The sequence below is a fragment of the Lampetra fluviatilis genome, chromosome 14, assembly GCF_964198595.1.
Source record: "Lampetra fluviatilis chromosome 14, kcLamFluv1.1, whole genome shotgun sequence".
Classification (NCBI taxonomy): Eukaryota; Metazoa; Chordata; class Hyperoartia; order Petromyzontiformes; family Petromyzontidae; genus Lampetra; species Lampetra fluviatilis.
The window spans coordinates 9766410-9792957 of NC_136288.1; the positions used below are offsets into that span (position 1 = coordinate 9766410).

Consider the following 26548-nt stretch of genomic DNA (forward strand, 5'->3'; position numbering starts at 1 on the left):
GGGCGATCTGCCCATGGATATTGATGATGATGTGTCTTGTATTGGTGTGGCCCGACACTTGTTCTACTGCACAAACACACCCAACAATATTAATTAATGTATACATAAGCATCATTCATATTAATTAATGTAGACATAAGCATCATTCACACAGATTGCATCTCTACACGCTGCTGTAGAATTGTCACGAGCGTGGTTTTCGCAGACGAGCAGGAGTGCAGCCAGAAGCGGCTGGGTGGGGAGGGTGGGGAGGGGCTGGGTGGGGAGGGGTGGGGCTGGATGGGTGGTGGGAGGGGTGGAGCTGGGTGGGGAGGGGCTGGGTGGGGAGGGGCTGGGTGGGGAGGGTGGGGAGGGGCTGGGTGGGGAGGGTGGGGAGGGGCTGGGTGGGGAGGGGTGGGGCTGGATGGGTGGTGGGAGGGGTGGAGCTGGGTGGGGAGGGGCTGGGTGGGGAGGGGCTGGGTGGGGAGGGTGGGGAGGGGCTGGGTGGGGAGGGTGGGGAGGGGCTGGGTGGGGAGGGTGGGGAGGGGCTGGGTGGGGAGGGTGGGGAGGGGCTGAGTGGGGAGGGTGGGGAGGGGCTGGGTGGGGAGGGGTGGGGCTGGATGGGTGGTGGGAGGGGTGGAGCTGGGTGGGGAGGGGCTGGGTGGGGAGGGGCTGGGTGGGGAGGGGCTGGGTGGGGAGGGTGGGGAGGGGCTGGGTGGGGAGGGGCTGGGTGGGGAGGGTGGGGAGGGGCTGGGTGGGGCTGGATGGGTGGTGGGAGGGGTGGAGCTGGGTGGGGAGGGGCTGGGTGGGGAGGGGCTGGGTGGGGAGGGTGGGGAGGGGCTGGGTGAGGAGGGGCTGGGTGGGGAGGGTGGGGAGGGGCTGGGTGGGGAGGGGCTGGGTGGGGAGGGTGGGGAGGGGCTGGGTGGGGAGGGGTGGGGCTGGATGGGTGGTGGGAGGGGTGGAGCTGGGTGGGGAGGGGCTGGTCACCCCGTGGTGCCCTTATAAAACTCAACGTTTAACCTACTCACGCCGGCTTGTGCCCGCCCTCACAGTCGGGCATATTTGCGGAATACACCACGCCGCCGTTGACCCTGACCGAGCAACCCAACGTTCCTACCAGCTCCCTCCGCAGGAATGTGTTAACAACGGACGCTCTGCACGCGTGAGATTTTTGTTCGCACTCGCTGGTGAAGCTTGTAAACCACGTTGCTTACGATCAATGACATTATAAAGGAGTTTTATATGGTTTTCAGTTCCCAGATGGATAGAAAAAAAATATCGTAATTTATTTATATTGGCAGATCATTCACCGATGACTCATGTATGATATAACTTCACGCATTTATAAATCATCTCACGTACCCCCTGGGAATTCGTTTGTAGACACACTAGGCCAATGCCTAGCTCAGTCTTAACACGGCTCTGAAGAGCCCCCTGGAGGCACAGGGATGCCACAGAACTACCACAGAATTACCACACGCAACCACACGGCTGGCAAAGCGCACCTCCGATTAGCGTGGTTGGCTACGTACGGTGCGAAAGAAAGTGAAACACTGCTCAAACAATACATAATTATCGTTGCCAACCTTGGGCGATGATTGCGTCATGATGCTAGTTCCCAAATGACATGTATGTAAAGTACGGGACTCACTGTAAAGTACCGGACTGACTGACTTTTCTCTGCTGGACATCTGTGAAAAAGAGCTTCATAGCTCATCGGATTCCTCCAGAATAAAGAAACCCACCCGATGGCACAACTCTGTGCCCTTGGTATCCACGCGGGAGCCGAGGCACGCGAAGTTCCATCCCGAACACCACGGCTCACGCATTCCGGGCCATTCCAGGTGGCAGTCGTGTCCGCCACATTGAGGAGGAGGTGACGGGCGGTGAGATTCGATGCCACTCGGCGCTTGAATTTCCCTTGACGCTCGTCATCAGTCCATGCCCGTCAACCCACACGAGTTGAACCCCGTATCCTTCTCGTGCAGGGAAATTGAGTTTTCAGGTCCACACGGCGTACAGCCGTTTCAATATGGGCAATAAGTAATATTAAAAAAAAACTTTTTTTTAAAACACGCTTTAATGAAATGTACCGTACTAGCAATGTAAGAACTCCACGACTCCAGGAAGTGGCCCGGAAGTTTGCCATAACGCCGTGGTGATTTACAGCCAACGTCAGTGGAGCGTGGCCAATTAGACCCAAGCCGAAATATAAGATATACAAAATAATGTTTAAAACTATATATATTATTTTTAATGATAGAATATAGTATTGTCATCAGTATGACATAAGTATACCAAGTTTGCAGTCGATACCACATTGGGAAGTGGCTTAAAATTGAGTTACAAGTTTTGAGGATACAACAGAGTTAATAAAAAGCGTGTAATGATAAAATAATAACAACAGCAAATGGTGTCTGTTTGTGTTTCTCGCCTTGTGATGGGACTTTGTAGGATGAACGTTGAGATATATAATGTCTGAATTGGTCTGTATTAAGTTAGGCACTGATGAGGGGTTTACAGGTACAGTACGTCAGCACAGTACACACACAGTACACGCACAGAGTACACACAGTACACACACACAGTACACACAGCACAGAGTACACACAGTACACAGTGTACACGCTGGAGTACACAGAGCGCACGCACAGGGGCGACACGCGTGCTCGCTGCTGTTGTTGTTGTCGTCGATGATGATGCGCGACGCGACACGGAACTGCAACCCGCGGGTCACTTCCCCGTGCGGCGGCCCCGGTCGCCTCCCAGCGTGGAGCTCAGCGCAGGTCTCCATCCTCGGCACGGCGCCTGGGACCCCTGGGGCCAGACGGGAACCATCAGGGGGGGGGGGCACAGCCAGGCGCTAGGACGAGACTCAGGCAAGAGCCACCGCGACCTCTCCTCGCCTGCGAGCCAGTACCGAGCCAGCCCGAGGAGTCGTGGGGGGTTCTCCGGAGGTCACCTGGCACGGCAGTGGCACCGCGACATCCTTCGGGGTCGTTCCGTGGTTAGCGGCGGTGGTGGAGTCATCGCGAGCAACAGAACAATCGTCTCGCCGCATGAGAATGCAAGTTTGTGTTTGTGCAGCACGGTGGCACGCGAGTCGCAACAACAAATCTTGACGGCGGCGTCGTCGGCTGAAGAAGAAGGCGAACGGCAGCCAACAAACGCAACTCGCTCAGTTTCGGTTTCACTTCGCGTTTTGTGTGCGCGGTGGTCCGCGCAGTGGCGAGAGGCGCTGCCCGCACGCGCCTGTTCGGTGCGTAACGACGGAGCGCACACACAAGAGGCAAAGACAAAGATCCCCCGGGTAGCCTGGAACAGACTGCAGGGGCAAGTGCTGTTAGCGAGCACCTATAAAGGCCGGCACGGCACACGAGGGGGTGGGGTGGCCAACACCACGCCCGGCCGCCTTTGTCTCCCTAGTGGTGATGTTTACTGCACACCGCACCGGGTACTCATTTGAGGCTTAGTCGACCTAGGGGAGGTTCAGGACCTGGTTCAGATAATCGTCACCGGTGTTGGTGGCCGTGAGCGGGGAATCGAACCCGGGTCGCCTGGTTCGTAGCGCAGCGCGATAACCACTACACCACCGTTCCCCACACACACACAGGTAGAGGTTGAGCTACCCCAGGTAGCCTTGACCACACACACACAAAGGTAGAGCTACCCCAGATAGCCTTGACCACACACACATCGCAGCCTCTGTGATTGTGCCAGATCCGTACGAGTGCGTGGCGACCTCCATTGCATTCTGTGTTGATGATGGTGGTTTGGTTGGTGGTGAGGGTGATGGGGGACGTAGTTTTTTCTCGTTGTGCCCCGCTGCAGTGTCGTGGAGTAGACCTCGGTTCAGTGAAAATAAAATCGAGTAGCGTGCACGGGAACACCGCAGCACTGCCGATGAGACGTTGAATGTGGAAACCGTGCCAATGGGAAGTGTACAACTTATATTGGGGTTGTTGTTGGGGTTGTTGTATGTGCAGGGACATATTTGAAGGGGTGCAAGTTGGTTATTGATTGTGCTCTAGTACGGTGCTGTGTACACTGGTACATGAGTACATTGGCATGGTACAGGCGCAGGCCCTGCAATTGCTGGCGAAAGGGCCTCCGCTCGAGTGAGCGTCTCCTGAGAGAGCGAACTTGCACTGTGGGCGAGACACGACGTGGATAAAGCGATGTCTCACCGTCACATCTCCGTCTCCCGCGTAGACAAACAAAAACATGCATTTATTATTACACGATTTGTATTAACTCGCTCTGTCTGTTGTTGTCGTATCCTCAAATCTTGTAACTCAATTTTAACCCACTTCCCAATGTGGTATCGACTGCAAACTTGGTATACTTATGTCATACTGATGACAATACTATATTCCAGAGGTGGGACAAAGTCATTGTTATGCAAGTCCAAGTCGAGTCGCAAGTCATCAAATTCATGACTCGAGTCTGACTCGAGTCCAAGTCACATGACTCGAGTCCACACCTCTGCTATATTCTATCTAATTGTCCACGGTCAACTGACGTTGGCTGTAATTGGCCACGGCCCCTTACGTTATGGCAAGCGTCGGGGCCACTTCCTAGAGTCGTGGAGTTCTGGCATTACTAGTACATTTCATAAAAGCGTGTTTTAAAAAAAAATTTATATTACTTATTTTGTACAAAAAACAATCGGCCGCACTGCCTTCTGGGAGTGCAGAATTTAAAGCAGCGTTGATTCAGTGCACGCAACACTTTGGATCGGTTTCGACATTGGGTGTCTCATCAGCGGCAGAGTCAGGCTCGCTTGACCAACGCTGATGAAACTGCGCGGTGGTGAGATGTTAACTCCCTCGTCTGGTATGCAAAGGTTGTGGATTTCGATGCCGACCCTGACGCCTCGATGTTTGGAGTTTGCATGTTCTCCCCGGGGTCACGTGGCTTTTTCTCTGGTTCCTCTGGATTTTCCCTCCACATTTAGAAACTTGAGGTTAGCCACTTCGTTGAGTTATGATTTGTGGCCAGATCGCTTTCGAAAACGATCTAATAGCTCCGTGGGCTTCACCTGGTAAAATAAAAAATAGGGAAGAAAAAAAAGTTGTGTGCGGAAACCAAAAAAAACGCAAATTGCCTTCATTACAGATCACGTTTTTTTTTCCTGGCAACAGGGTCATGGCGGGCACAGGATCGTGTGGCGTAAACGGCTCTGCTACGGAAGCTGCGAGCAAGCTACACACGTCCTCCCTGCTGTGCAAGCTGCTCTCTCCGCTGCTCACCACGCACGGCATGGACAGGCGCACGGGGAAGGCGATGCCGCTCACGCAGCTGCTGGGACGCGAGGCGTTCGACTGCAGCTCCCTGGCTGACCGAGCCTTCCAGGTGCAGCCCGAACGGCTGAGATGCCCGGGCTACGGCATCGACCGCACAGGCAGCACAGACTACCTGTGCGCGACACTTGACAAGGTACGGCCGCTCGCCTGCGCCAATATGCCGTGCGTACGACGTGAACGGACCTGAGAATCGGTCAAATGGATGAGTGGGGAGAGGCCTAGACAAATGGGAAATATAGCGGTTGTCAGATGAAGGAGTTTCACGTTAATTTTGTTTTAACCTGGTCAGAACTCACGAGACTAGGGTATGGTCCCATTTTCAAGTGAACTGGGTCACCAAAATTAGAAAAACAATGACATTATTTTAATTTATACCTACGTGACTTTACCAAAAGAACCAAAGAGTAATGACATGAAAGTACAACAATTAAGCTAATAGAAATTAGAGCAAAAACAACCGCATTACTGAATAAAGAAAAAATAGAATGCAAACATATGTTTCTTGTAACAAAAGTCTTGAAAATTTGTACTTTTCAAAATTATTCATAATACAACTAATTTTTGTTTAATTTTACCAGGTAAGGCTCACTGAGCTATACAGCTCGTTTTCAGAAGCGACCTGGCTACCACAAATGATAGCTCAACGAAGTGGCTCATCACGTGAATTCATGCTTCTCCCGCGCATTCCACCCCTGCCCAATCTAAACTTTAAACTATTTTATTTTACCAGGTAAGGCCCACTGAGATACGGTCGCTCTTTTTCAGTCACGTCCTGGCCACAAATGATAGCTCAACCAAGTGGCTTATGTGGACATTTATAGCAGCCAAATACTCTAAACGTGTGTTGATTCTAAATATGGAGGGAGAACACGAAGGACCCGGATAAAAATACACACGACCACAGGGGGAACAAGCAAACTTCAGATATACAGGCGTTAGGGTCGGAATCTAACGACCTCCTGTATACCAGTTAAGAGTTGCGCGATCATCAAATTTGGTTGATGGTGATTATTGCACGTGTGTGTGCGTGTGTGAACAGTCACGGGTACCTGCCACGTAGAGCAGAATGAGTGGTCAGAGTAACGAAGTGATGGACATAGGAAGCAGGGTGTGAGTGGTCAGGTCGGTGTATCGTTGGAAAACGTGAACCAGGTTCTGCAAGTTGAGAGAACAACAAAGTGAGGGGTTAGCGAAATTAGAGGCCCGGAGAGAAACGGGGATGACTGGGAGAGCCCGGCGAGTGAGATAAGAGAGTGAGGAGTGGTGGGGATAGTTCCCTGCAGCACAGCAAGTAGAGAAGTGGAAGTTAGATGTACAAACAGGTCGCATTGCACGTAGCCAAGTAGGATAGTCAAATTCAAAATGTTGAAACGATGGAGGAATGCAAGGGTAGTGGTGGCGCAGTGTTTTGCACAAGTCGCCATGGACCCTGGATCCTCCGGGTTCAGTTCCCAACCACGGCTACAGTGATTGGCGAGAACCAATTCTGAGTCCTCCCACCTTAGCCAACTCACAGTGACCAGCCTGGTCAAGTACAGTAGAACCTCGGAGATCGAACACACCAGAACTCGAACAAATCGGTGTTCGGACGATATTTCCGAACATTTTTTGTCCCGGAAACCGAACGAAATTCGGAGGTCGAACGGGAAATCGCGACTTGAAAGAACCTGTGCGGCTGAGACGCGTATGGCCAGCGTGCATGACGCTTGCCCAGACAAAGGTTTTACCGTATGAGAGGCTCAGTCAGGAAGGGGACTCCCCTTCCAAACAATAACACCACCACCTCCTCCTCACCACCTTCCACTCAAGCCATCAACTCTCCTTACCACAGGTAAAGTGAAGTTCAATGTTCATTTATTTCATTTATTCCATATATTTATTCCATTTATCTATTGTGTTTCTGTATGATTGTATGCATGTAATTACTGTAAACTTGGTGTAAAAATGCTTTATAATGAGAGATTTCTTGTGTCTGGAACCAATTAATGTCATTTACATTAATTCTTATGGGGAAAATGTATTCGGTGTTCGAACAAATCGGTGTTCGAATGGCATTCCAGAACGAATTAAGTTCGATCTCCGGGGTACCACTGTATGGCCAAAGATTGTCCGCTGATGTGGCATGGTGGGGGTGTGCGTTTGGTGTAAAGTACGGCATGTTGTTCTATATTACATTTCGTGCTAAAGAGCAGCGGTGGTCATGTTGAAGATCGCAGTGTTGTCTGGGACACAAACACGGTCGATATGCAACTTACATTTGACACCATTGACGCTCAATTAACAAGATGTGCTGTGAAAAAGATCTGGCAATATCAGTGGGCAGTTGCGTGAATCTCATTACTGTATTGACTTTGTGCGAAATGGCTCGGGCGATGAGGGCATTAGTTCACTCTGTTCATGTTCAATTCGATTTCTGTCAGGTGGCATATCGTTACACACACTATGAACCAGAGGTGGGACAAAGTCATTGTTATGCAAGTCCAAGTCGAGTCGCAAGTCATCAAATTCATGACTCGAGTCTGACTCGAGTCCAAGTCACATGACTCGAGTCCACATCTCATAGGTGGGACAAAGTCATTGTTATGCAAGTCCAAGTCGAGTCGCAAGTCATCAAATTCATGACTCGAGTCTGACTCGAGTCCAAGTCACATGACTCGAGTCCACACCTCTGCTATGAACACGTGTGTACACAAAAAGCTATTGGCATCTTCTTCCTTGACGGGAAGGAAAACAACGCAGATGATAACGATGGGCTACTGAGGAAGGTGATGGGTGAACGTGAAACAGGTATGGTGGTTGCCCACAGAAAATGCACAATGTACATGCATAATGTGCAAGCGTGATGTACATACATTATGTATGTCAATTAACTGTGAATAACCAAACCAATTATTATAATAGATATCCATTGTAATCATATGAACACATTAAAACTCTCCACCCGACACAGCCAATTAGTAAGGTTTGTCACGTAAACAGAAAATGCCAATTCGTTATTAGTCCAGCACACGGGTGTGTTGGAGAGAAAATCCACAACATTTACAATCGGAGTACGTCGTTTCGCCAGTAATTACAACCGGCATCATCAGGCAGCAGCCAGATTTGTGGAGAAATCCTCCTGTGTCGTTCCTTAAATAGAGGGATAGATGTGATGACGTCACCTGTAAGCCCTTTTTGTGGGACACCTGCATTTGAAAACTTCGCAATGATCGCCTCCTACTGGCAGACTAGGCCCAGGCTACTCTTGCAAAGGGACACGCTTGGTCTCTTGAGTTCTCACCTGGTTAATCAAAATAAACCTGCACCTTGAGCCCCGGTAGCACTGTTGACACAAGCCACATTCTGGACTGGCTTGACAGAGAAAGTTTTGTCCTGTTATAGGAATCCTAAGGGGGTGGCCTGATTAGAAAGGCACGAGGCATTCGTAAACAGCAGCGGGCCCCCTATACTAGCACAGTGTTATGATGCAACGAGTCGGTTCAAACAGTTGTGTGGTCAGCTGGCAGTGGCCGGATCGCGTGGTGGGACTGGTCATCCATCCGATGTGATGCAATGGAGATTAGATGGCATCCTGATCAGCTGATTGGGTCATGCATGATGCAATTGAAGTGTTTTAAACAGTAAAAATATGTCCTGACAGTACAGTTTTATGAAGAGCCGTTGTTTCCATGGACCCATATTTACACGTTGTGTCCGCGTGCCTCCAGCGATCATTCCAGTCAAGCACAGGATTAGGCACTCCCCAGGTGTCTCAATGGCGAGATGTTTAGTACCTCGCCTGGTGTACATGAGGTCGTGGGTTTGACCCCGACGCCTGCATACATGGAGTTTGTATGTTCTCCCCGTGGTCGCGTGGAATTTCCTCAGGGTCCTCCGGGCTTACAATCTACATTTAGAAACATGAGTTTAGATTATTTGGCTGCTACTATAAATGTCCACGTGATGATAAGCCACTTCGTTGAGCTATCATTTGCGTCTGGGTCGCATCTGAAAAAGAGCTATTAGACTCAGTGGGCCTTACTTGGTGAAATATTTAGTCTTCTTGGTTCTTTCGGTAAAGTCACGTAGAATGGAAATAATAAAATAATAACAATAAAACATAATAAAATTATTATCACGACGTTTATCGACAGACCTGTTCTTCACCTGAGGACGGCTGCTTGCGTTGTGGCCGAAACGTCGTGAGAATTATTTTATTATGTTTTATTTTTATTATTTTATTATTTCCATTCTACGTGACTTTACCGAAAGAACCAAGAAGATGAATCCCTGCAGTCACGAAAGCTTTAAATCGAGAAATATTTAGTCTTTCTTGTTATCTGTGTGCCTGTCTCAGTGTTCCGGTCTCTCTCTGTGTCTCTGTGAAGGTTTTTTGTATTCTATCCATGTGTCTGTGTCTTCATATCTGCGTGGCCCTGTGTAGTTGTTCGTAGCCAAATGGCGATGGGCGATCGCGTGTTTCTTTCGCTCATTAAATTATATTTTAATCACGATATCGGTCGAAACTGAGAACACGTCTCCATTAGTCGAGGGATTTTCAATTTGGGGCTTTCACAGCTGGCAGAGAGAACGGCACCAGACAGTGACGTCACGAGCCCCGTTCTACTTTAATAAAGTGAATAAATCATTTAATCTCAGCAACTTTGAATGAACTATCCAGGTAAAAACAAGGTGACGTTATTTATTTAGCAAAATATATACCGCGCATCACGATCTTCCTTGGGAATGCTTTTGTTGTTCCGGTGGTGGTGGTAATGGGCGACCGTTGGTCCTGCTGTGCTCCAAGCCCCCTCGCACATCGCTCCCAGCTGCCATCCTCAGCAGCGCCCCTAAGGGTTTGGCGCTCGCTCTGAATTTGGCACATTTATAATTTAACACGTAGGCTTTCGCGACCAATATTATTCATAATCAACGTTTTTGGGTTAGATTTGCGTTATTTATAAATGTGTCGTAACCCTCCACCACCCGACACGGCCAATCATCAAAAAAGTGTCACGTTGACAAGAGACAAATAGTTCACTGCTTTAGCCCACTGGTGTGTTGAAGCGTGAAACCACAAAAAAAATGTAAATGTTGTGGTTTCACGCTTCAACACACCGGTGGGCTAAAGCAGTGAACTATTTGTCTTTCGTCAACGTGACACTTTTTTGCTGATTGGCCGTGTCGGGTGGTGGAGGGTTACGACACATAAATAACGCGATCTAACCCAAAAACGTCGATTATGTACATTTATAATTCCCGACGCCTGCGTGCGTGGTGTCTCTGGTGGGGAGCGGAAGTGTGACAGTGCACTGTGCTACGAACCCGGCGACCCGAGTCTGATTTCTACTCACAACCAGCAACACCAGTGATGATTGTCTGAACCGGTCCTGGGCCTCCCCTAGATCGACTCAGTCTGAAATTAGTACAGTGGCTGGTGCGACATGTAAACATCAGCACTTGGGAGACAAAGACATTTGGACATTGCGATAGCCATCCACCCCCTCGTGTGCCATGCCGGCCTTCACAGGTGCTCGCTAACAGCACTTGCCACATGGGGGACCTTGTATTTGGTGTTTATGGGCAGTGTGTTCCGTCACCTTGGTATGAGAGTTGATCTACATTTAATTTGTTGTGGTGCTAGCGGCTATGCTTGTTGTTTATGGATGTGTGGCTGAACCGGCTGGGCACATTTTGGTAATGGATTGAGGCGAAACCATTTTCACACACAAGGGTCATGTAAGGTGGGGTTAATATGTTCTCAGCAGGACCACAGAGGTCCCTGGAGGCCTGGGCAGGCAAAATGCCCCTAGGGGGCCACTTATTCCAGATGAAAAATAACTTTTAAACCATGAATTAGAAAATGTAATAAACCTGTCCATTTATAACGTCTGAAGGAATGGCAATACATTCATAACAAACAAGAACAGCTGCTGCATTGTTTACTTTGTATAGCAACACTCCGTACAGCGACGTCATCAACAACACCGGCCACGCGGCTCGGCAGTGGGAAGGTTGTGAGTTCAACTCCTGCCTGGTTGGTTGGTCGACTTGACCCTTCGAAGCTCAACGAGCACCACTTTGTGGGGTAGTCAACAGTGGTTGTCCTATGGATAGACTCGCCCCAGCCATTAGAATGCGGAATTTACACTCGACTTAGCTCAGGGCTGCAAACAGCGGCTGTAAATGAGAGATGGATTAAACACATTTTTTTAATAAAAAAAGATTTTACTAAGTAAGGCCCCACTGAGTTTTGTAGTTCTTTTACAGCAGTGACCTGGCCACAAATGATAGCTCAACGAAATGGCTCATCATCATCACGTAGAAATCTACAGCAGCAGCCAAATACTCTAAACGCGCGGTGACGTTGATTCTAAATGTGGAGGGAAGAACCGGAGGACCTGGAGAAAAATCCACGCGGCCACGGGGGGAGAGAGAGAGACACGCAAATTCCAAATATAACGCAGGCGTCATGCTCGGGATTGACCCCACGACATCCTGCATACCAGGCGAGGTAGTTAACATCTCGATACCATGGCGCCCAAATCCTGCTTGAGGGTTGACTCAGCTCATTATCATCATCATCCCTCCATCTGGGGTGGATGAAACGAGCACCATTCTGTGGGGACCATCAAAGCGGTTGTCCTACGGATTGCCCCGTCCGCGCCAAAGCAATGTGTAACTTCGACCCACTGCCACTCATCACCGCGATTCGACCCTGGAGCCGTCGCGCGGCAGTCTCTGACGTGGCCGGTGCCTCTCGCCCACCAGGTGCAGCAGGCCAACAGCGGGGACTCGCGCCTGGTCCCTCTGCACGTGGACGGGGACGGCCACTGCCTGGTGCACGCCATTTCCCGGGCGCTGGTGGGCCGCGAGCTCTTCTGGCACGCGCTGCGCACGGCGCTGCGCACCCACCTGGAGGAGGAGAGGGACACGTACCGCGCGCTGCTCGCCGACTTCTTGGTGGACGACGAGTGGGACGAGATCGTGCGCGAGAGCGAGCCCGACTACAGGCCGCCGCGGGGCACCCTGCACGGCCTGAGGAACGTGCACCTGCTGGGCCTGTCCAGCGTGCTGCGACGGCCCATCATCCTGCTGGATTCCGACGGCGGCATGGCTTCTTCGGGGGACTATGCAGGTGATGGCCGCAGACGTTGCGGGGACGTCTCTCGAGGGTTGCCCGCGTGTGTGCATCACGATGCGCGTGTGTACATCGCAACACGTGCGTGAAATTACGAGGGAGAGTCGTCACATTGCGCGAGCGAGTGACTCGCTGAAAGGCACTGCCGCTGTGCAGTGCGTGTGGGGCCGTGTGAACGCTCAGGCCAGCGCCACTGTCACAACACGTGTGTGTGTGTGTGAGTATATGTATGGGGAGCAGTGGCGTAGCGGTTAGCGCACTGCGCTACGAACCTGCCGACCTGAATTCGATTCCCGCTCATGGCCACCAAAACACCTGTGACGATTATCTTAACCGATCCTGGGCCTCCGCTAGGTCGACTCAGTCTGAAATGAGTACCTGGTAAGGTGTGTAAAAATCATCGTCCCTCACCCCCTCGGTGTACCGTTCTGGCCTTCATAGGTGCTCGCTAACGGCACTTGCCCCGACAGTCTGTTAAGGCTATACGGGGGATCTTTATCTTTGCCACCCCCAATTCATTTTGCACTCATGATCAGAACCAGTAGACATAGCGGCGAATCAGGAACCACGCTCAAGAGTTCGTAACCCAACAATACCCTCGTATGGAAAACATTTCTGCAATTAAAACAAAAAATCTAATGCGATAGTTTCAGTGGTTGTTATCACACAGCGGCGATGTGTGTGTGTGTGTGTTTCAGGGACGTTCCTCCCGGGCTTAGTTCCTTCCGAACAGCGTCGCAGACGGAGCGACGGAAAGTTACACCGGCCGCTGTGCGTGGCGTGGGCCAACCTGGAGCACATCCACTTTGTTCCTCTCGTCGGAGTCAGGGGCCTTGTGCCTCCTGTTCTGCCCAAAGAAATGCTGCCCAAGGTCTGGGGATTCACCGACAAGGCCCTGGAAGACTACATCGACTTCAGCGAGGGCGACTGCTGTGTCATCGGCGGAGACCGAACGCTGACCGACAGCTACGTCGAACGTCTCATCTCGTCCATGCAGGAGATGTTTACCGAAAAGCACGGAATCCCCCCTTCCTTAGTGGTTGACTGTCAAGAGTCGCTCAACATGGGATCATGGAAGACGGACGGAGAAATGATCGCGACGCTGAAGGTGTATTTAAGCGAGGGCCATCTGTATCAGTGCACCAACTGCATGAGCGTATTCGTGGTTGGGAATGAAACGACAGACGGCGACAGGGCGCCAGATCTCCAGGGCGAAGAGCAGCAACCCTGCGCGGTCAGGGCGGGCGCGCCATCGGGCGCTAGTGTCCCTTCGCCTTGCAGAAGCTGTTCCTCGGAAAGGGTCCGAAAGATCCGCGAGGACGGCTCCACGCAATATGAAAATACCGACCGAACGTCAACCCCCTCCGGCACGTGTAAATGTGGATTTAAGCATTACTGGGACGGTCAGGAGTACGACGGGCTGCCGCAGCTCGTGGGGGTCTCGTTCAGCTTGAACGGGAAGCGGATCGAGGACACCGTGGTGGTGTTCAAGGACCAGAGTGACCCCGGGCTCAACACAAATGTGCAGAAGATGGCTCAATATTTGCAGCTCAAACATTTTCCGGGCGCAGAGGTGAGCGGTGAGCTGGAGACCCTAGCCGCTCACGTCCTGTGCAAGCAGCAGCAGCAGCTGTTGGCCACAGAACGGGGCGACCGTAGCGTGGAAGCTGGCGACAGAGAGACGCGTGCAGACGACGCGGCAGAAGACGCGAAGCCCAACGGTGCCCTGCTGTCAAAAGACCGTGCCGAGGGCACTGACGCTCTGGGCAGCACCGAGGAACCCGCGGGCAAGGGACAGGCACGCCAGCCTGGCTGGGAAAGCACATCCCAGGGTGGGACCGTATCGAATGCAGCAGCAGCAGCTGCAGCTACAGCCGCAGCAGCCGCAGCCTCTAGGAGGCAATGCCTCCTAGAGGCAGACTGCACGCAGGAGCTAATTTTACTCAACACCATGGCCAACGTTTTGGGTGAGAAACACACAATGGGCTTGGTATTACTGCGGTGGCTATTGAATATTGCGACAGTTTGTGTTCACAGCATTGCATGCAACGATTGTTAAAGCCGCACAATAGATCCACTCATTCGCAACTTGCCAGGATGCCGGGATGCGAATGAGGACGAGCGAGCTGAAAATACTGGGCACGTCACCCGCAGTCGGCATTGCCACCCGGGCGCGGCTCAAACCCAGAGAGCATCCCTGCTGCACAAACGAGCTTCGAGAATTTGCTCATCTCCCGTTTAAAGCTCTGAGCCAGTGGGTCGAAGTTACACATTGCTTTGGCGCGGACGGGGAAATCCGTAGGACAACCGCTTTGATGGTCCCCACAGAGTGGTGCTCGTTTCATCCACCCCAGATGGAGGGATGATGATGGGCTAAGTCAACCCTCAAGCAGGATTTGGGCGCCACGGTGGCGAGATGTTAACTACCTCGCCTGGTATACAGGATGTCGTGGGTTCAATCCCGACCATGACGCCTGCTGTATTTTAGGAGTTTGCATGTCTCTCTTTCCCGTGGTCACGTGGACTTTTCTCCAGGTCCTCCGGGATTTCCCTCCGCATTTGGAAACACGCCTTTAGAATATTTGGCTGCTATTTATTTCCGCATGATAAACCATTTCTGATAGCCAGGTTGCTTCTGACAAAGAACTAGAATAGCTCAGTGGACCTTACCTGGTAAAATAAAAATAGTGAAAAATGGTAAGTTCGAGTACCTGTGTGGAAGCAGACATGTACAGTGTGTGACAATTCATATACCGGCCTCGTTATTTTGGGTGGATTTAAAATCCCCGCCCTAAGTTTTCAATTTATCGGTCGATTTCAGCAAACAATTTACACATCTCATATCGAATTTACAGGTTGAAAATACGCCTTCATGGAATGCTTTTGCTGACAATTGGAGCTGTAGAAGTGCCAGTCTCTCTTAGCACCCATGCGTTCTGCGGCCCGTGGTCACTGCCCTCTGCGGAAACCAAGTTGCATAGGAATAGGAACCGGTTTGAAAAGTGCGGGTACACTTTGTGTAGTGTTACGGTTCGGTATACCATCATGTGGTGTACCGCACGCCCGATTAGCACGGTTGGCTACGTACGCTGCGAAAGAAATTCAACATAAAATAATAAAAATGAAACATAATAAAATAATTCTCAAGACGTTTCGGCCACAACGCAAGCAGCCGTCCTCATTGCGTTGTGGCCGAAACGTCGTGATAATTATTTTATTATGTTTATTTTTATTATTTTATTACTTCCCTTCTACATGACTTTACCGAAAGAACCAAGAATATGAATCCCTGCAGTCACGAAAGCTTTAAATCGAAATTCAACATAAATATACCGACACATTTCCACCACCGCTTACGGTGGTGTACCATTTAAAGGATATTCAAAGCCCTCTTTGAGCGTCGAGTGACTAACGCTGAATGCAGTCCACTCGATGAATCGTCCGCACGGTGCCTGATGTTCGGCTAACTTGTGTTGCAGGAGACAGTTTGTGGTCGCTTGTCAAGAAACTTCCGTACACGTTCTGCGACGCCGGAGTGTTTCTCCGTAAAGCCAGCGACGACTTAGGTACGGCCGTGCCCGCTGGTGCAACACCACTCATTCATACAATGCAAAAGAAGTTCAACATACTGTACTGCACATGCAAGAGTGAACTCTTGAAACAATTTTGTCACAGGTTCTGAAGTTGTGATATTAATTCAAAATGAGTGAATGTAGTTTCAACGCTGTTTCTTGTTTTAGTTATTCTTGCTCCACCTGTTTACGCAGCAGGGTCTCGCCGAGTCTCAACTCTTTTTCAGGAGAGTCCTGCCAAGTTTTTCACAGCAGGGGGCGATGATGTTGCCGCTGTGTGTGAACCCAATTGAGTCATGTCCCTGGTGTAGCAACCACATTATCAGCTCGGGGGGTGCGGTAATCGGTTAAGTGGGGGCCCAATATATGATTTGCGCAATTTGCGGAAGCCAAACGTTACTGCTCAAATTAAAATAAAACGTGAAACGTAATGAAAGTATTTCCATAAAAAATGTAACCGTGTTTTAAATAAGTGTTTTCTTTTTTACACTTTTGTTGAACACAAATCTCATGGTGGTTGTCAAGGGGGGGGCAAGGCACCCCCTGCCCCACGCTCGTTGAGTAATATTGACTTAAAGCTTTCGTGACTGCAGGAATTAATATTCTTAGGTCTTTCGGTAAAGTCACGTAGATAGGTTCAAAGAAAATAACACAAAATAACAAAAAACTACGACGTTTCGATCGCTTGTGTTGAGATCGAAACGTCGTGATTTATTTTATTTTATACTTACGTGACTTTACCGAAAGAACCAAAGATTATGGATTCCTGCAGTCACGAAAGCTTCAAATCAACATTGAACCGTCTCTGATTTTACATTAACAGGTTACATTTCCCACACTAACACAGCCACCTCGCTCACGAGCTCGACGTTGCTGCTCTGCGATCTGCCATTATACATGCTAATCTCTCACATTAACATGCTAATCTCTCACAGTAACATACTAATCTCTTCCATTAACATGCTAATCTCTCACATTAACATGATAATCTCTCACATTAACATGCTAATCTCTCACATTAACATGCTAATCACTCACATTAACATGCTAATCACTCACATTAACATGCTAATATCTCACATTAACATGCTAATCACTCACATTAACATGCTAATCTCTCACATTAACATGCTAATCACTCACATTAACATGCTAATCTCTCACAGTAACATACTAATCTCTCACATTAACATGCTAATCTCTCACATTAACATGCTAATCTCTCACATTAACATGCTAATCTCTCACATTAACATCACAAGCCCCGCCCACTACCATTATGACCCTTAGGCTACACCCATTTTAAACCTTTTAAAACAGTCTGCCTCAGCAGCTGTCCCCCTCTTTTTTCTTCCTGATGACGGACGCTTGTGTTGCGATCGAAACGTCGTAGTTTTTTGTTATTTTCGTTATTTTCTTTGAACCTATCTACGTGACTTTACCGAAAGACCCAACAATACTGAGTAATTTGCAGTTAACTTTTTCTCATCGTTGGAATGTTTCACGCATGTGCCCCATACCCCGCTGCCTCATCCACGTTGCATCCATCTGTCACCCTCATTCACCATCACACTGCACCTTATTCCTCCTTCCCTACCGCTGCACCATCAGCAGCTCCATTCCCAGGCCCTGCCCCATCCCTTCCGTCACCACCTCACTGACAGCCGCTCCACCCCATCCGTCGCTCCCCTTTTGCCCCTCGAGTACCGCCGTCGGCTGGAAAGGGCGCTATATGAGTCCTCAATAGAATAGATTGCCGTTCCACACTGTGCGCGTGCGTGTCGTTCTCAGAGTTGGCGGATGGCGTGCACTGCAGCTTCCCGTGTCTACCCGGCCGAGTGTTCGTCTATAACGAGAGCAGCCATCGGCTGGACATCTGCCTGCTGGAGAGAGGCCACCGGTCCGTGGGGCCGGAGCTCGAAGACCGGGAGGGCCCCGGGCCGCCGGAGGCATTGGCGGGGAGCCTTCGTTCCGCGGACCTCCGAGCTGCCGCGCGTGTGAGTGAAACTCGCGCTCGCTCCGAGCCGTGTTTTCACGACGTCTTAAGGCAGGAGGCTAAAGTTTAGTGGCGAGTTTGTTTGTTTTGTTGAACTGGGGGGCGCGGGGGGGTGACTCGGGGGGAGACCGGCATGAGTGTCATCTTCACGAGTGATCTCGGTTGACAAAAATAACAAGCAACGTTATTAAGCAAAGTGCAGCCGTGCAGTCGATAGAAATCGGAACAAAGTCAACCAAATAAAAGACATTATGGACGAAATTAAAAATGATTTAATGAAATTATTTTCTTGAACAGAAAGTTTGATCGGATCAATTACTTTTCAAAACCATTTACAATAAAATTAAGTTACAGAAACATCATGACACTCGTGTGTTAACAGATAATACACGTCAAGTTCATCGTTACCGTGCGTACATAGTATGGACGAGCTCCTAAATTCCGGATAAATCCGAAAAATCCAGCTGAGATACAAAACTTTGGATGATATGTAAAACGTGTTCGTTTCGAATTCACATCACAAATCTCATGACATTGGCTCCAAGATATGTTACATTCGTACAGAATGCCAGTGATGCAGACATCAGCACAATATGTCCACATCACTCCCGTTAGGGTGCCACGATGGCGAGATGTTAATTACCTCGTCTGGTATACAGGAGGTCGTGGGTTCGATCCCGACCCTGACACCTGCTCTATATTTGGAGTTTGCATGTCTCTCTTTCCCCGTGGTTGCGTGGATTTTTATCCAGGTCCTCCGGTTTTCCCCTCCACATTTAGAATCAACATGCGTTTTGAGTATTTGGCTGCTATAAATGTCCACACGATGATAAGACACTTTGTTGAGCTACATAACTCAGTGGGCCTCACCTGGTAAATACATAAATACAACTGTAATTGTCCTTAAAAAGACAAAATTCTAAATGTTTAAATACTAAACTCATCCCCAGTACAAACCACCTTTACATGCATCGTACGCATGTAAACGGGACTGAGTAGTCGAACAATATAACCATAGCACTTCTCCCTACAGCATATTTGGAAGACGACTATGTACATTGCTGCAACCATTTATAAACGGCCCGGTGGCGCGTTTGGCGAATTTTTGGAGAGGTTCGCGGTTCGATCCACCGGCCGCCCTGGTTATTACTGCAGAGTGCATCAGACCCCTAAAATACTATGCGATGGCTGCTTCGCAGGGGACGTTACAGACCCCGTGACGTCATTCGCAAGAGTCGGCCATTGTGTGCTCGTGTCATCCAAATTTGCATAATTAGAACAAATATCCACAAATTATTCCAATTAAATAAAAACATACCAATCATCGTCCCCCGACTGCAACAAACTTGGCAGAGTCGAGAGACTCGGCGATGCTTCCTGGGGAATAAGAGCACAATTAATATTTACAAGCAGGCAGCCCATTGCAGGATGCAAAGGCAAGAAGGTGCATTTTCTCAAGTTTTTTTCTTTCTTAAATCTCCATGTAGGGGTACGTTTTAATTACACTGATGTTGCACGGTCGCTAGGGATCTGCATAGAGATCTAGTTGTAAGATTGATTATGGGTGGTGCACTACCGTCTGAAAATATTTTATAATTAGCTTTGGGTGATGTTTGGCGCATATGTGAAATCTCTAGGCAACGTCTTATTTTACAATTGCTGCTTAAGACATGATAAAAAAAAATGGTTGACTTACAATACCCCTGGCATGTTTTTGCATAGGCGGCACACAAAGACATTTACTAAATAATCACTATACATGAGGATTATACAGGGATTAGTATTGATGTGCATGACAGCTGATATCACAAACCAGCCGTGCCCGGGCTGCCCAGTGAGCTAAATCTGCCCTGCGGTGTCTTCAGATTTCTTATTAGAAGCCTCCCTTTGTGGCTTTGAAATAAAATTATTTTTGCATTGTCGAGCGCTCGATGTCGTCTCTTGCAGTGACGTGATGTTTGAGGGTGTTATGGGTAGTGGGCACATCGACACGGCTGTGCCCACAGCCGCTCTAACAGACTGTTGGGGAAATTTCTGTTCAGCGAGCACATATGAAGGCCGGCACGACACACGAGGGGGTGGGTGGCCAACACCATGCCCGGTCGCCTTTGTCTCCCGAGTGGCGATGTTTATACATCGCCATCAGGTACTCATTTGAGGCTGAGTCGACCTAGGGGAGGCCCATGACCGGTTCAGATAATCGTCACTGGTGTTGGCCATGAGCGGGAATCGAACTCAGGTCGCCGGGTTCATAGCTCAACTCGCTAACCACTACACCACCGCTCCCCACTTTATACACAAACATCTCTCTCCTATCTCTATTCTAAAGGAACTACTCTATTCTGAATTAATTCCTTATAGGCTTTCATGACCGATATGATTATTGGGGTTTTTTGGGTTGGGTCATGTAAATGTGTCGTTAAACCCCCTCCACCACCCGACAGCGAATTGATAAAAGTGTCACGTGATTCACACGTGACTTCAGCAACACCCCTAGCGTTGTTGTTGAGGAGCAACCTCACAACATTAAAATTCAAGGGACGTTTCGCTGGAGATGACGCCCAGCATAATCAGGTGGCGAGATGTCAACTACCTCGCCTGGTATACAGGAGGTCGTGGGTTCGATCCCAACCCTGACGCCTGTTGTATATTTACAGTCTGCGTGTCTCTCCTCGTGGTCGCGTGGATTTTTCTCCGGGTCCTCCGATGTTTCCCTCTGCATTTAGAATCAATGTTTGTTGAGTTTGGCTGTTATAAATTTCCACGTGATAAGCAACTTCGTTGGGCTGTCATTTGTGGCCAGTTCGCTTCTGAAAAAGAGTTATATCGTTCAGTGGGCCTTACTTGGTCAAATGGAAAAAAGAGTTTAGCTTCATGTTTTAGTTTAATTACCAGGAGTTTAGATTTCCAGCGGAAATTCTCGTATGGCAAGGGGGATCTTTGGTAGGCCAACATCTTTACAACGAGATGCATTTAAGAAGAGAGTTGCCTGCACATCTTGAAGGGCTCTAAAGGACGATAACATTCTGTGACATCACCACCATCGTGCCCCCTGTTGCCCGTGTTAGGGGCCGTCCATAAATGACGTCACGCGATTTTGGACGATTTTTTACCCCCCCCCCCTCGTCACAAAGTCAGACCCACCCTAAAATATGACGTCAAAAAGCTCTGCCCCCCCCCCAAAATCATATTTCCATTTTGAAAATAAAACATGCTTCAAATCGCTTTAAATTATTGTCATTGTCGTGCGTATTTAATGTGGCGCTGCACTCTGATGTTGTAGGAGTGTTGTTATAACAATTAGTGTTGTTATAACAATTCTATATTTATTTAAAGTTGCGCATCTTGCTGTGACGTCACATTTCTCAAGCACCCCCCCCCCCCCTCGTCACACATCGTCCCAAATGTCTGACCCCCCCCACCCCAGGTGCGTGACGTAATTTTTGGACGGCCCCTTACAGCAATAAGAGAAGCAGATTATATCATTGCACTATGACCACCCATTGTTGTCGGCATGGGTCTTTGGCATGGAGGTACCAGTGAAAAATGTTGCTTTTGTACAGACATTCAAGTACGTGACAGCACTGGTATTATGTAATCAAACCATGTGAATGTAGCAAACAAAACCCGGGGTGGGCGGGCAGCGAACGACTGCTGAGATAGAAAGCACCAACATTGAACAAATAAACAATTCCCTGCCGTGAGCTGTTGTCCGATGTCCAGTGTACGTATGTATGTTGCACTTCTTTCGCACCGTACGTAGCCAACCGTGACAATCGGAGGTACAGGGGAACGACAACAAAACTGAACACAAAAGGCAGTTTTAATGAAATTAGTTTTCAATCTCCAGTGGCTACCCTAATATCAGAAGGAAGAGCGTTCCAGACGGCCACAGAAGTGCATGCTTGAAGCGCAATGCAATGCAGTGACCGTCTTTGTTCGACGACGAGGCAAACAAAAGCCGCTGCTGCTGCTGCGAGGATGACCAGAGTTTGCGTGATGGTAGTATACAACAAAAATTACATTGACTGAAAACGCGGACTCGCAATTGCAAACTGAGACGCGTGTGTGTGCGCGTGCGGACGTGCGAAACCTGGACCCCCCTAGTGGAGCATCTTCGCCGGTTAGAAACATTTAGGCTGGTCTGCCTACGATCCATCCTGGGTTTAACCAGACTGGATTGTGTGAGGAGCTCACAAATCCTTGAAAGATCTGGGCAAAGTCCCATCGGAGAGCTCCTCCCGCAGCAAGGCTGCGTTGGCTGGGTCATGTAGCCCGTATGCCCAGCCACCGCATGCCTAAACAGCTTTTGTTCGGCCGGATCGAGGGGGCTAAACGGGCGCGGCACGGGCTAGAGAAGAGATGGAGTGATGTGGTACAGGAGGACGTGGAGCTGAGTGGACTTGCCGATGACTGGTACCAGCGGTGTCAAGATCGGCCTCTGTGGAGGAGGCTCGTGAAGGACGCTACTGGGCAGTTGGAGGCAGTCGCCCTCCAACAACAACAGAGGGCGGAGGATCGACGCTCACAACAACGAGCGGAGCGCCGGTGGATAAAGCACAGCACGTTGGCACAGTAGGGGGCAAAGGCGGTGCATCAGCCAGTTATCTCAGTCAGTCGACCTGTGGCACCTGGGTCTGCCCCGTGACCTCCTGCCAGCGGGTGTTCGACACTTCACGTGGCCTCAAGGCGCACATGGCCTGGCACAAGCGTCGTGGTGACGTCACTGCCACTTAGTGGCGAATGGCGGTTGTTGTTGTTGTTATGTGTGAAAGTGACTGTGGAGCGGTTCGCTGCTACGCTTCGCTACGAAAGCGGCGACCCGAGTTCAATTCTTGCTCACGGCCAACACCAGTACCTGGTGCGGTGTGTAAACATCACCACTGGGGAGACAAAGGCGGTCGGGCGTGGCGCTGGCCACTCACTCCCCTCGTGTGCCGTGCCAGCCTTCATACGGGCTTCTCGCTTTCAGCACTTGCCCCTGCAGCCTGTCGAGGCTATACGGGGGATCTTGTGGTCAGGGTGTGTGTGTGTGCGTCTTTGTGTGTGCGTGTTCCCTTGTGTGTCTACGCGCGCACGCGCATGCCTCGTATGTGTGTTCCCGTGCGTGTGTATGTTCCCGTGTGTGTGTGTGTGTTCCGGTGTGTGTGTGTGTTCCCGTGTGTGTTCCCGTGTGTGTGTTCCCGTGTGTGTGTGTTCCCGTGTGTGTATTCCCGTGTGTGTGTGTGTGTTCCCGTGTGTGTGTGTGTTCCCGTGTGTGTGTTCCCGTGTGTGTGTGTGTGTTCCCGTGTGTGTGTGTGTGTTCCCGTGTGTGTATTCCCGTGTGTGTGTGTTCCCGTGTGTGTGTGGAATGTTCGAACGCTCACTGCGGAGGAGAGGCTGCCACTCCTCTGTCGGGAGCTGGACCGGTACCGCCTGGATCTCTGTGGCATTCAGGAGGTCCGGTGGACCGGTTCTGGCTCCTGCCACCATGAGGGGTGGACAGTCCTCTACTCGGGGCAGGAGACTGCCAAACAACAGGGTGTGGCTCTTCTTCTGAACAAAAGAATGAAGGGGGCGTGGGAGCGTGGCGGTGAGGTGTGGGAAGCTGTAAGCCCCAGGATACTTTGGGCTCGCCTTCCCATCAACCAGAGGCGAGGAGTGGTGGTCGTGGTTACTTATGCCCCCACCGAAGACGAACATCCGTGGAGGGATGCAGGCAAAGCCGATGAGTCGGACGCTTTCTATGACCTCCTGTCACAGGTGCTGGCTAAAGTGGCCACTCGGGACAGAGTCATCTTGTTGGGTGACTTCAATGCCCGAGTTGGTCATGATGCTGGCACCTGGTCTGGAGTGATTGGAAGGCATGGGCCAGATCAGCTCAATAATAACGGTAGGAGGCTGCTAGATTTTTGTGCAGCCCATGGGCTTGTAATTACCAACACGCTCTTCCGGCATCGGCGCATCCACACAACATCATGGATGCATGCCGGGTCCAAGCAAGAACATCTGCTGGACTACATAGTGATGGACCAGCGGATGCGAGCCCATGTCCTTGACACCAGGACCTACCGTGGAGCGGATCTGCCCTCTGACCATCGACTAGTCATCTGTAAGATGCGCCTGCCATTCTTCCACTCCGGTGGTGGGTGTACACCCAGGATCCCATTCCAACCAAAAGTGGCCTGGTCTAAGTTAGCTGATGAAAGTTGCAAGCGAGAATTTCATCATCGCTTGCAGCTGGGGTTGGCATCGTCCCCCACTCCACCTGATGTCGAGGGTAAATGGGCGAGGTTTAAGACTGTGACTCATGCAGCTGCAATGGCTGCTTTGGGTACGCGGTCCAGACCTCCCCGGGAACCCTGGCTGACGGAGGAGGTGTTCAGGTTAATTGAGAAAAAGCGACAGGCCCACTCTCATCGCCTACAGCATCCCACGTCAGAGAATGAGGAGGTTTACCGCAGCCTTCGCTCGGAGGTTCGGAGAGCCGTAAGGCGCTGTAAGGATGGGTGGTGGTCGCGGGTTGCTGAGGAGATGGAGTCTGCCTCAGTGGCCCGCGATCACAAATCACTATTTAACTCCATCAAAAAAGTAACCTGCAGCGCCACACCTATTACCATCATTAGAGGAAAAAACGGTGATCCAATCTCCGACCCCCAGGAACTGGTTTGCAGATTTGCTGAGCATTTCTGTGAGGTCCTGGGGGAGGGAAAATCTCTCAGCCAGGAAAACATCATGGCACAAAGTGGGGATAACCCTGCTGAGGCTGCGGTGCCTCAAATATTGGAAGAGGTCACCCCCTGTGAGTGGCTGGCTGAGGTACCAGCTGTTGAGGAAGTACTGAGGGCGATCCGGAGTCTGAGACCAGGGAAGGCACCGGGCAGAGATGATCTCCCAAGCGAAATGCTGAGGGAGGGTGGCGTTTGTGCACAGACTGCCCTATATGACATCATAACAACAGTCTGGACCACTGGACGGGTTCCGCAGGACTGGAAGGATGCCCTGGTGGTCCCCCTCTTTAAGAAGGGGGACCGTACCGACTGTAACAACTACAGGGGCATCTCACTCCTCAGTGTGCCGGGTAAGGTCCTGGCAAGGATTATTCAACATCGCCTTGCTAGGCACGCTGAGGAGAGGCTTGCGGAGCCCCAATGCGGTTTCAGGAAAGGGCGGTCCTGCACAGATGCCATATTTTCTGTCCGTCTGCTACAGCAGAGGTGTAGGGAATTCCAAAAAGACCTACATCTCTGCTTTATTGACCTGGTCAAGGCCTATGATACCATCAGTCGGACTGGGCTCTGGGTTGTTCTTCGTGCTTTCGGAGTCCCTGACCCTCTGCTCACGATCATTAAGGACCTTCATGATGGTGAGCGGGCCCGGGTAAAACTACGTGGCCGGGAGTCGGTGCCTTTCCCTGTACACCTTGGGGTGCGACAGGGATGTCCTCTGGCTCCCACATTATTAAACATCTATTTCGACTGCGTAGTTCGTGAAGCCTTCAATAGCTGTACCGGGGGAATTACCATTTGGTACAGATATAATGGGAGGCTGATCGACGCCCGGGTGCGATCAAGGGATGGCTCCCTATTGGTCAACCCCGTTATGTATGCCGATGATTTGGTAATAGCTGCTCATTCAGAAGAGGAGTTGGAGACGCTGCTGCTGAGACTGGAGCGTGCCACTAAGAGGTGGGGCCTTACCATCAGCCCCACCAAAACTAAGCACCTGCCTGGGTATTTTGTACCATCTGGCACTCCACCCCCACAACTCCCAATCGGTGATGGGGCAGTTGTGGAGAGAGTGGAGAGTTTCCCATACCTGGGCAGTGTGCTTATGACCGGCTCCAGTTTATCAGCAGAGGACTCACTCCGAATCAGTCGAGCGGCAATATCTTTTCATCGGTTGCGTAACGCTGTGTGGAAGCTACCTGGTCTGTCGCTTCGCACGAAGCTTCAGGTCTTCTCGGCCACGGTCATTCCCTCCCTTCTCTACGCTTGCGAAACGTGGACCCCCCTAGTGGAGCATCTTCGCCGGTTGGAAACATTTAGGCTGGCCTGCCTACGATCCATCCTGGGTTTAACCAGGCTGGATTGTGTGAGGAGCTCACAAGTCCTTGAAAGATCTGGGCAAAGTCCTATCAGTGAGCTCCTCCGGCAGGCAAGGCTGCGTTGGCTGGGTCATGTAACCCGCATGCCCAGCCACCGCATGCCTAAACAGCTTTTGTTCGGCCGGATCGAGGGGGCTAAACGGGCGCGGCACGGGCTAGAGAAGAGATGGAGTGATGTGGTACAGGAGGACGTGGAGCTGAGTGGACTTGCCGATGACTGGTACCAGCGGTGTCAAGATCGGCCTCAGTGGAGGAGGCTCGTGAAGGACGCTACTGGGCAGTTGGAGGCAGTCGCCCTCCAACAACAACGGAGGGCGGAGGAGCGACGCTCACAACAACGAGCGGAGCGCTGGGTGGCTAAAGCACAGCAAGTTGGCACAGTAGGGGGCACAGGTGGTGCATCAGCCACTCGTCTCGGTCATCTCGGTCAGTCGACCCGTGGCACCTGGGTCTGCCCCGTGACCTCCTGCCAGCGGGCGTTCGACACTT

General features: G+C 50.6%; 1 protein-coding gene across 2 annotated transcripts; it reads left to right on the forward strand.

Moving 5' to 3' along the window:
- Positions 1 to 2540: 2540 nt before the first annotated feature.
- On the forward strand, positions 2541 to 21570 carry LOC144935856 (deubiquitinating protein VCPIP1-like). 2 transcript variants are annotated; one of them, XM_078862682.1, is made up of 6 exons: positions 2541 to 3238; positions 5124 to 5418; positions 12036 to 12402; positions 13104 to 14372; positions 15885 to 15971; positions 17769 to 21570. In XM_078862682.1, exons 2-6 carry the CDS (start codon positions 5128 to 5130, stop codon positions 18041 to 18043), a joined length of 2289 nt encoding a protein of 762 aa, XP_078718808.1. In that variant the 5' UTR covers positions 2541 to 3238; positions 5124 to 5127; the 3' UTR covers positions 18044 to 21570. The 2 variants fall into 2 exon arrangements, with proteins under 2 accessions (XP_078718808.1, XP_078718807.1); XM_078862681.1 differs by having other exon boundaries at positions 2541 to 3046.
- Positions 21571 to 26548: the final 4978 nt, after the last annotated feature.

Bases quoted from the DNA above. Each gene is read 5' to 3' on its own strand.
- LOC144935856 (XM_078862681.1), top strand. The intron at 5,419-12,035 runs GTACGGCCGCTC...CTCGCCCACCAG, and splicing joins TGTGCGCGACACTTGACAAG to GTGCAGCAGGCCAACAGCGG. The intron at 12,403-13,103 runs GTGATGGCCGCA...TGTGTGTTTCAG, and splicing joins TTCTTCGGGGGACTATGCAG to GGACGTTCCTCCCGGGCTTA.